Source organism: Salvelinus alpinus, chromosome 14, assembly GCF_045679555.1.
Source record: "Salvelinus alpinus chromosome 14, SLU_Salpinus.1, whole genome shotgun sequence".
Lineage (NCBI taxonomy): Eukaryota > Metazoa > Chordata > Actinopteri > Salmoniformes > Salmonidae > Salvelinus > Salvelinus alpinus.
Window position 1 is genome coordinate 20,370,179 of NC_092099.1, and position 11,768 is coordinate 20,381,946.

The window sequence follows — 11,768 nt, forward strand, 5'->3', positions numbered from 1 at the left end:
CAATATCTGGTTGATAAAGACAAAGAGAGAGAAAGAAAGAGAGGGAGAGGAGAGAGAAAGTGCAAGGTAGTAAGTGGAGTGATAAAGAAAGGATGAGATTAGTTTAGTTATGCTATGTTTATTATCGACTGAAAAGGGATAGCTCCCCTGACTACATACAGGCTCAAAACCATTGGATTCTTATGGTCGATTGTTGGTTTGATGTTGGTTTCAACTTAATAAACTATGCACAGAAATCCGACACCTTTTGAGGCAAAGATATTACTTCCTCCTCCCCCACACATATAGATGTTGACATTTAGCCGGTGTAAAATTAAGTCCCTTTAATAAATGCGTCGAGGTTGTGATCTTTGTGTTTAAACTTGGAGTATAGAGTAGAGCCTGAACTATACCTGACCTTCATTGTCATGGCAACAGAGGCTATGAGACTCCCAGGAGTGCAATACTTCTATTGGTTATTATTCACCATCCGTAATGTTTCCAGAAGGTTGACTGCTGGTGGAAAATTATAGCCTACCTACCTGTACTCTGAGGAAGGTAATTTAAAGTTGTTGATCTTATTATTGTCTGTGGTTTATGGACTTAGGTTGCTCTGTTTCAGTTGTATACAACATTGTAGAAGGTAATGTTGGTATTTAGATTAGATTGAAAATGTATTAGAATTGAATAGTTCATCATTAAACATCCAGTACCATACTTAAAAACAAAATACACACAGTATCCTCTTGTCTATCCACTTTCTGTGGTGTTCTTTATTCCAAGGGAAGTCTCAAGGAACCCCTTATTCTCAGAACACAACATTGAACAGGGACTCCCAGTCCATCTATTAACAGCAATTTTGAGCATCAGAGACAAACAACGTCCAGAGGCCCGGTTTCTCTGACTCCTAGCTAACCTGGTAATGAATTGCGCAGCGTGGATTACCCACCTGGGCCCGGCCTGGCGCACTACTAATGCCAGATAGAGTAGTCATCATTTATTAAAGCCTACCTAGGCTTAGTTTCACTGTCCACCACTGCAGCGAACTTCTTCAACTCCTCGACTGGCTATTATTCTTCCTCGAGAACACACAGCCTCAATGGCATAATGTATTCCGGGACTACAGATAAAAGAAAGCAAAGATCAAAATATCAATGACTGTGCCATTAGGGGAGAGAAAGATAGGGGAGTGTGGCTGAAAAGAAAGAGAATGGATATTATACAGCTTCTGGTCGATTCAGAATGGCATTTTGAAGGCACATCTTCGGAATCTGTGAGTAGAACCATGCTCTATTTGTATAGCAAAGACTTCCGGAGAATTGTCATAGTCACCATAGCTGCATGGTGCCCTGTTTGCTGTTCTGAATGTGGAGTATTGAAGATTGTGGGTGTCATTAGAGTTCAAGGACTTCTCTCAATTGAGAGGACAGGCTCAACTCTCCACAGTCACATTTCAGTGATGGTGCCATGCTATTCAGTACACCACTTAGAGAGTTCAAATTTGGCATTGAACTTTATTACCAATGCCTTATTGTAGGATACCACAAAATCCCCACTGCTGTGAAAGAATGTACAGTGTTCCCCAAATAAATACAACATGGTATTTGGTGATGTAAAATGTATATATTTTTTAAATTGTAAGAAAGAGACAATACAATGCTAACTCATTTCCCAAATGTGGAAAAAGAGAATGAAATTATGTGGGCAGAATCAATGTGATGAGGACCTCTGGCCAGGGGAACCTGCTGCTTTCTGTTAATGCACTGTGGCACCCATAAATTCATAGCATGTGGAAACGCTAATACCTCTCAAACACACGATTGTATTGGAGGAAATCAGATAGCACCCGTTTGGAGCCCAGCCTATCCCAGTGCTCTGCTGTTCTATGGGTTTCAGAGTAGGCTACAGACGCTATTTCCAACAGACAATTTTTGCTGCTATGATTTAATATGAACACATGCAGAATCAATGCATCCAGTAGCACTTAAGTGCTTTTTTAACGAGGTTAAGTATTCTCAGAACTACCGTAGACCTATTGGCTGTTGCTTTATTTAATTTTTGCTGGATGAAAGTAACATAAGCCTTGTTATCAAGGTCATGCAGGTCACGTTCACGGCAGAAGTATACAATATAGCTGCTCGGTTGTCTATTGTTTTCTCTGGCTTTTGAATCTGCTTTACATGTTGTGTTTTCATGCATAGAGCCTGCTATGTAATATGACACACACACACCACACACACACAGACAGACATAGACATTAAGTAAGTTGGTTGGTAACCGGGGAGAAATAAAGAGGGGAAGAAAGAGAGGCTTTGAATAATGAATCCGAAGAGGCCTGTTACACAGCAGACAAGCCTTTGAAGTGACATAACTTACTGCCACAGCTTTCATATCTTCACCCATTGCTCACATAGAGAGAGAGAGAGAGAGAGAGAGAGAGAGAGCGATAAAGAGACCAAAAGCTAGTAAGAGAGGGGGAGGGACGGGGCAGGGGTGAGAAAGAAAGAAAGAAAGAAAGAGGGAAAGAAAGAGAAGTATGGGGGCATCCATCATGCTCTTAGGCTCATCATGGACCTATTCTGAGTGTCCATCACTCTGTTAGGTGACAACTGTGACATGTTATATTGTGTGGTACAAGAGGAGATAGTGTTACTTGAACATTGAAGACACAGGAAGGGATCTGTTTAATGACTTGATTTAAGTGTTGTGGCAAAGTAAGGATTAGAGCCTTTGGTGATTTCGCTCTTAGACTATTTGATTTAGATCGTTTCCAGCTAGAAGACAAATTACAGCACAGATTTCATAGTAAAGATGGGTTCTTCTTTGCTCTTTCAGTACTATCCATTATTTCCTGAAAAGGGACAAAACACATGGGTTTCCGTTTTCTCACTTATAAACTCTGAACTCTTCCTGGCACTGCCCTTATCACAGATATCCTCCGGGTTCCCTGCTTTCGGAGGAATCTGGGAACATCTCGGAATAAAAACGATTTCATGCCTGTGATAGCACAAGAGTGAGGCATGACAATTACGCCTACGTGTCTCAATTACATTATTCATGTGATTTACATTAATTGACTGAACACTGGTTAAGGAACATTGTTCGTGAGCTTCAAATTAGACATCCACTTGTTCTGAGTTGGGATGCCTCAAACTGTGCCATGATGACTCACCTAGTGTCAAAAGTGGTGCACTATATGGGGAATAGGGTGGGATTTAAGATGCAGCCTATAGGACTTTTGTCATTACTGTAAGTATGTTATGCCTGACCTCCTCCCCCTGTCCTCCTCCCCAGCCACAGGACCAAGTCATCAGGCTGGCCACCTCCTTCTGGCACCTGGAGCGCCGCACATGGACCCCCCAATGGATGGGACATGGCCACCAATAGAGACGGACGAGACTGCTACATCAAGTAAGTCGAGTCGAGGAGAGGCACGAGGAGAGAAAAAAAGAAGACAGTGGTTCTCTCTCAGTCCCAGATGTTTGGGAGGCTTTGGCAACCTGTGATTATTTCAGCCACGTCATTGCCTAGTGCCTCCACACTCTCTCTCTCCCTCCATCTGTGCCTTCAGAATACTGATTCTCCTTTTCTTTCCATTGCTGCGCACAGACACAGACCCTGTCTGCACACAGACTCTCTCTCTCTCTCTCTCTCTCACACACACACACTCACAGACACGCTCCAACCACTTTACTGTAGCTAGCTCTGGAGCAGAGAACTAAACCCTAATTATGTTCTCTGCCGGCTCCTGATAAAGAATTCACCTGCGTAGCGACTTTCTTTGATCTCTATGAGACTGCATGTAGCTGCAGAGACGCTGGGGTGCAGTGTTATCAGCATAATCGATCCATAGCCATTCTGGATATCTGAGGAGGACTACAGGTAAAATAATCCTCTCTGTCTATCTGTCTCTCCTATGATCTGAATGTGGTTTGACTGTACTGTTCTGCTCTGTACTGTACTGTTCTGTACTGTATGCGGGCAAGAAAGCCCAGAGTAACAAGGGAGTGTTTGGCTGCTTCTTCATGTCTTATGTTTCTGTAGGAGTATGAGGCTTTGCAACAAACAAAAAAAGTCAAGATTCCCAGCCATACTGTGGCATTTGTACTTATCTCTTTATGCATAATATAGTGCTTTCTTATTTAGACACAGTGTGTACTCATGGAATATGCACCCTGCTGTAATACAGTATTACATACAGTATGTGCACGTTGTTTGCCTGGTGATTACATATAAACCTAGCTCTCATACAGAGATGTGCGATATGTTATATTGTGATATTGCGCTGCGTTGAGATAGGTACTGTCGGAAACAGGCTAGGGAACTTATCATACTTGGGTTAGAGCTTGAGCAGCGTGATGTCAGACAGGTTACATAAGAGCTCCAGAGGAGGACGGAGTGTATTGGATGTACATAGCCTGTCTGGATGAGGCACATCACTGAGGCTGAACCTTGCTAAATAGGAAGAAGACTCATAAATAATGTGGCATGTCTGTGTCAGTAGTGATCTCTCAGTTTTTCAAGGTTCTAATTGTTTGACATCAAGTTGTGGTGTTGCTTAATGAAACAGGTATAGTATGCATGACAGGAAGGCATGAATAAACCAGTGACAGTGACTAAGCATACTGTATCACACCATATACACTGAGTGTATAAAACATTATGAACACCCGCTCTTTCCATGACATAGACTGACCAGGTGAAAGCTGTTATCACTTGTTAAATCCACTTCAATCAGTGTAGACGAAGAGGAGGAGACAGGTTAAAGAAGGACTTTTAAGCCTTGAAACAATTGAGACATGGATTGTGTATGCGTGCCATTCAGAGGGTGAATGGACAAGACAAAATATTTAAGTGCCTTTGAACGGGTATGGTAGTAGGTGCCAGGCGCACCGGTTTGGGTCAAGAACTATAACAGTTTCCCGTGGGCATCCAGCCAACTTGACAGAACTGTGGGAGTATTGGAGTCAACATGGGCCAGCATTCCTGTGGAACTCTTTCCACACCTTGTAGAGGCCATGCCCTGACTAATTGAGGCTCTTCCAAGGGCAAAATTGGGGAGGGGGGTCGGTGCCACTCAATATTAGGAAGGTATTCCTAATGTTTGGTATACTCAGTGTATAACAGAGATATCTAGCTATATGACTTTGGAAAGAGGTGTATATTTACAGTCCATAGGAGTTAAAAGGTTGGATTACATCAGTAGCATTGTGGGGATATGGTCAAAAGCCCAGTTTCATGAAGACTGATCATAGAAGAGGATAATTTCATAAGATATCTTAGACTATAATGTACGGTCTCTCTCTCTCTCTCTGCCTCTCTCTCTCTCACTCTCTCTCTCTCTCTCTCTCTCTGCCTCTCTCTCTCTCGCTCACTCTCTCTCTCTCTCTCACTCTCTCTCTATCTCTTGCTCTCTTTCTCTGTCTCTCTCTCTCCATCCCACTCTCTACCTGTTTGTAATAGAGGAAACATATTTTAATCTAAGAGTACATTTAAGGTGAAAAGGTGGGGTAAGCAGAGCTGCGAGTCAGCATAATTTCCCGAAGTTGGCTTTATCAAAAGCTTTACGTCATACATTAGGCATTATATTGCTTGTCAATGGTAATTCAAAGTGCTTAGAACATTGCTACCCAGGCAGGGAGTACACGGCCAAAAAAACAACAAAATTACTTCAAGAGAAATGGTTTGTTGCAACCCTTCAGACGTTCTCCTCTTAAGAAGATTTGGTCCTGGTGTAGACTCAGTAAGGACAATAGTTTGTGTTGCTTATGTTTATATATCTTGTGTTGCTTATGGTCAGTCACTCAGCTGCTTAGTGATCAGTCACTATGGGTTATGAGGAATGTGTAGATCATAGAAATAAAAGTCCTAGAACGATTATATTTCTATGTTGTAGAATGGGGCAAGCTGCAGAACATTAGTAACTAATGGTGCTGATTTAATGTCCATTAGACACAGCCCAGCTAGCACATAGTGTTCTGAGAACCATATGTTTCTTAGAGCTTGGTGAGAGCGTGGTTGTCCTGGTTATTTTGGATACAACCTTCCCACAACTTTCTGGGAATGGTGCAGGATAGTTGCTTGGCTTTGGAACATTCTCAGCACATTTAAGGAGCTTGACAAAAAAAATATGTTTTCTTGGTATTTCATTACTTTACAAAACATTTCCTAAAAGTTCAAACATGATTAAATGTTATCTCAAATGTTCTCAAATAGTTCAGAGAACGTTAAGAAACAACGTTCCTCTGTGGGAACTTCAGTACTTCAGCATAACGTTTCCTACAGGTTTTATCATGGTTCTATTTAAAGTCATGTTCTCAAATTGTTCCAAGGAAGTTAAGAAACAACTTTCTTCTGTGGGAATTTCAGTACTTCAGCAAAACGTTTCCTACAGGTTTTAACATGGTTTTATTTAAAGTCATGTTCTCAAATTGTTCCGAGAACACTAAGACAACTTTCCATTAAAAAAATGTAAAAACTTACTAACTAACATTCAGAGAACATTCTAAGAATGTTATTTAAAAATGAATACATTCCCAATTGTCAAATTTTGGGGAATAAGACATTTGAAAGTCTAGGTTTGACAAAATATGTCACCAATTACTGTTCCAAAACTATAAAGAAAATATTTTTATAAAGTCAGACATTTTACGTAATGGTGTCGCTCTAAACATGTGCAAATTCCTATAGGAACTCAGCCCTTTTAAAAACACAGGGCTTATGCAACATCATTTGTTGTCTTACATAAAAAACAGGACTGATATACATATGAGGAGACAGCTGATTGATGTAAATATACGCCCTATCTGATTCCCAGTTTGTCCACTAAATAGCAGTAGGAGATCATATGTCTCTTGGCCACTTCATACAAGTTACCTCTGGTTTGGGTAGTGAGGCACTGAACTGATTTTCAAGCCTGACATCTTAAAATAACCCTAAAAATCAGGGTTTTCAAGTTATCCGGACGTGCTACCTGTCCCAGACCTGCTGTTTTCAACTCTCTAGAGACAGCAGGAGCGGTAGAGATACTCTCAATGATCAGCTATGAAAAGCCAACTGACATTTACTCCTGAGGTGCTGACCTGTTGCACCCTCGACAACTACTGTGATTATTATTATTTGACCATGCTGGTCATTTATGAACATTTGAACATCTTGGCCATGTTCTGTTATAATCTCCACCCGGCACAGCCAGAAGAGGACTGGCCACCCCTCATAGCCTGGTTCCTCTCTAGGTTTCTTCCTAGGTTTTGGCCTTTCTAGGGAGTTTTTCCTAGCCACCGTGCTTCTACACCTGCATTGCTTGCTGTTTGGGGTTTTAGGCTGGGTTTCTGTACAGCACTTTGAGATATCAGCTGATCTAAGAAGGGCTTAGATTTTATCAATTTTTGTTGTTGTTTAAATAAGAAGACACGAGAGAAAACGTCAAACTTCTGTTCCCATTCACTTTTCCTATTGTAAACAAGTGAGATAGATCATGGAGCATGTGGAGGACGCATAGAAGCTCATGTGGATGGAGAAGGAAATGCATTGCTTTACACTGACCATCAGGGTGTACCCTTTCCATGCATACTAAATGACCGACATTGCATAATCTATGAATATGACTATGGCCTTGGGAGAGGAGAGCAGAGGAAACGTATGGCTTCATTCCAACAACCAATGTGAAACCAAAAACATACGTTCACACAACTTCCAAGGAACTAAATGTGCTAGCTGAGAGGGCTGTCAGTACGTTGGGAGGCGGGCCATCTCTAGCAGGTGGCCGTGGTTGGAGATGAGACAGCACACTTCCTGGTTGCAGATGTCCATATGTTTTTCCACTGCACACAATCTGTTGTGGTTGTCATGTATAAGTGCTGAAACCAACATCACAAATCCAAAAGTGACTTTGTCTCAGTGGCACCTTAGCAATATGATATGTTTTATTGCAACCCAAAACCAAGGGAATCAACCATATAACATTACTCACAATGTGTTTCAAATGTCAGTAAGAAGACATCTGTGTGTCTGTTACCATAGGCCTCCGTGTAAATGTCAAGAAGCCCCTGCCTGCACCTTCCCTGCCCTCGCTCAGTGCCTTGAAAGATTAATTGTGGGTATTCAGTGACGAATGGAACATGTGTCAGGAATGACTGTGAATTACACACTGGCTCCCCAGTCAGCCCACAGGCCTAATTACCCAACACAGTGGCAACCATGGGAAGAGTTGCTACTGCTGCCTCTGATGCTACAGTTCTGCTGCTGGAGAAGGGAGAGATACTAGATAAGGAAAAACTGGAGGAACATACAAAGGAGATGCAAAGCTACAAATTGGCACATAAACAGTTTTGTTGGCAGTTTATGTGGTGTAAAGGATATTATAGTTTGATTAATTGATGTACAGTATATGATCAACAAATACACTTATTAACACAGTTAACATGATAGTCTAATTGAATTGCAGTATATTTACATAGATCCATCTAGAGGGAATATCCCAAATTAAAGTCAATGTTGACTGGTTCAAATGAGAAGGGTGATCGGGGTTCAGACTGAGGAGTGTCGGGCAACAGACTAACAGGTATCAGTGACAGGTTGGCCAGCCACAGTGGTTCCACAGGTCCAACATGAAGCCAGTCTGTTTCTGTTTGAACCTCAGGACTTGGCCCTTCCCTAATCACCAGCATACTGCACCACCTCACACAGGTCAAAGGCTCATTGGCCAATGGCCACACGTTCTATTTCTGGTTTCCCATATGGCTGAAGAATCACATGCAAGTAAGATGCTGCCATATACTTTTTTTAGTGCTAAATCTGGAAAAAGCAGTGTTTCCCACTGGGCACACATTCCCACTGGGCACACCACATCATTTCAACGTGGATAATTGGGTAATATTTGGTTGAGAAGTTGATCAATGATATTACAACCTATATTCATCCACTCAAAATACCCAAAGTTTGTTGAATTTCCAATGCTTTAAAACATCTAAAAGCACAACCAAATTCCAATGAAAAAACAATGTCTTATTTTTGGTTTAGTTGTCATCCAAATGCTTATTACTGTGCTTTCAACCATTTAAAGGCACAGCAAAGATCAAATGGAAATACAATGTCAGATCTTTTTTTAAATGTATACAACAAATTCATGTGTTATTACTGTGCTTCATCTAATAGCAGAACCAAATGACCTGGATTGCAGTTGAGATTACATTAAAAGTACATGGCGCAAGCGATCAATGCCCTTCGAGATTCTGCACAGATTATTACAGCAATTACTCTATAGCACTCTATAATACTCCGTAAACTGGTCATCTATGTATACCCTGTCACAAAGATGACGCTGGAGAGACGAAGCAGGTACGGGGAGTAACATTTAATAAATAACGGACATGGAACGAGACATAAACAGCGTTAGCAAACAGAAAACAATCAATGCAGAAGCAGGGAACAGAGCTGGGGAACTGACACATATAGGGGAGGAAATGAACAGGTGATAAGAGAGTCCAGGTGAGTCCAATAACGCTGATGCGCGTGACGAGGAAAGGCAGGTGTACGTGATGGATGGCAGGAGTGAGTGATGCAAGGCATTCTGGCGCCCTCAAGCGCCAGGGGGAGGGGAAGAGCGGGAGCAGACGTGACAGTACCCCCCCCTCTAGGGGAACCACTCGGCGTCCCACCTGGGCGAACCGGCCGAGACATGGGCGCTGGGCAAGCCGGTTGAGGCGTGGAAGCCCGACGAACCGGCAGGAGCGTGAGAGCCTGGCGAGCCGGCTGAGGCATGGGAGCCTGACGATCCGGCTGAGTAAAGACGCCTGTCGATCCCGCTGAGGAAACCCGATGATCCGGTGGAGTGTGACGTGGGATGGGAAGCCACCGAGCCAACCGAGGCAATGAAACCTCTCGAGCCAGCCAGGGCATGAAAGTTCGACGGGCTGGCTTAGGCACCCCCGGTTCCATCGGCGGCAGAATCCACCCCCGACGTCACCGACAAAACAAAAAACAAACAAACAAAAAACTCCTGGACCGGCTGGGCAGACAAGAACTGACGATCCAGCTGAGGCCCGACGTGGGATGGGCGCCATCCGAGCCAACCGGGGCAAGGAAACCTCTCGAGCCTGCTAGGGCGTGGAAGCCCGACGAGCAGGCTAGGCACCCCCGGTTCCATCGGTGGTGACCCAGAGCCGATGCCACTATACCAACCAGAACGCCAGTACTCCCCGATGCTTCGTGTGATGGCTTCTGCATTCTGTCACAAAGATGACGCTGGAGAGACGAAGCAGGTACGGGGAGTAACATTTAATAAATAACGGACATGGAACGAGACATAAACAGCGTTAGCAAACAGAAAACAATCAATGCAGAAGCAGGGAACAGAGCTGGGGAACTGACACATATAGGGGAGGAAATGAACAGGTGATAAGAGAGTCCAGGTGAGTCCAATAACGCTGATGCGCGTGACGAGGAAAGGCAGGTGTACGTGATGGATGGCAGGAGTGAGTGATGCAAGGCATTCTGGCGCCCTCAAGCGCCAGGGGGAGGGGAAGAGCGGGAGCAGACGTGACATACCCGTCGCAAGACCCACTGGTTGATGCTTATTTATAAAACCCTCTAGGCCTCCCTCCCCCTATCTGAGCTACCTACTGCAGCCCTCATCCTCCACATACAATACCCATCCTGCCAGTCACATTATGTTAAAGGTCCCCAAAGCACACACATCCCTGGGTCGCTTCTCTTCAGTTCCCTGCAGCTGGAACGAGCCTCAAAAAGCACTCAAACTTGACCGTTTTATCTCCATCTCCCAGGCTCCTGAGTGGTGCTGCTGTCTAAAGCACTGCATCTCCGTGCTAGAGATGTCACTAAAGACACCCTGGTTCAAATCCAGGCTGTATCATAACCGGCCGTGATTGGGAGTCCCATAGGGTGGCGCACAATTGGCCCAGCGTCATCTGGGTTTGGCCGGCGTAGGCCGTCATTGTAAATAAGAATTTGTTCTTAACTGGCTTGCCTAGTTAAATAAAAAGTGTAATTCATTCAAAGACTCAATCATGGACACTCTTACTGACAGTTGTGGCTGCTTTGTGTGATGTATTGTTGTCTCTACATTCTTGCCCTTTGTGTGCTGTTGTCTATGCCCAATAATGTTTGTACCATGTTTTGTGCTGCTGCCATGTTGTGTTGCTACCATGTTATTGTCATGTTGTGTTGTTACCATGATGTGTTTTCATGTGTTGCTGCCATGCTGTTGTTGTCTTAGGTCTCTCTTTATGTAGTGTTGTGGTGTCCCTCTTGTCATGATGTGTGTTTTGTCCTATATTTTAATTGTATTTTTAATCCCAGCCCTCGCCCCCACAGGAGGCCTTTTGCCCTTTGGTAGGCCGTCATTGTAAATAAGAATTTGTTCTTAACTGACTTGCCTAGTTAAATAAACTTTTAAACAAATATTATTATTTTTTTTTAAATATGAAGATCTTCACAGACCTGCAACCTATGCATGCTATTTTGAACATGCAGGCTTTGATTAAGAAGAAATGTATAGTTACAGTAACTTTGAAATGTTGTCATGGATTTGTTACTCATTTTAAGGTTGAATGTTACATTAGTTTGTAAGATAGGCTTAACTTTAGGTTATTTACTGTATTACAAAAGTAATATTGAATTGTGTTTGGTTGACAACACAACCAACTATCAACATTCAAAGGAGCTTGGATAGATCCATCTGTGCCACTGGCTTAATCCCATTCTTTAACTTTTCTTTTTGGTTTTATTTGTGGTTGAGTTTTCTTTTTGGTTGAGGAGATGTGAATCCA

General features: G+C 43.0%; 1 protein-coding gene across 1 annotated transcript in view; it reads left to right on the forward strand.

The window, feature by feature from the left end:
- LOC139538574 (FERM and PDZ domain-containing protein 4-like) overlaps positions 1-11,768 on the forward strand; it is a 46,335-nt gene that overhangs the window by 21,719 nt on the left and 12,848 nt on the right. The window contains 1 exon segment of the mRNA XM_071340756.1: positions 3,274-3,390. Within this exon segment, the coding sequence (XP_071196857.1) occupies positions 3,274-3,390 (117 nt within the window).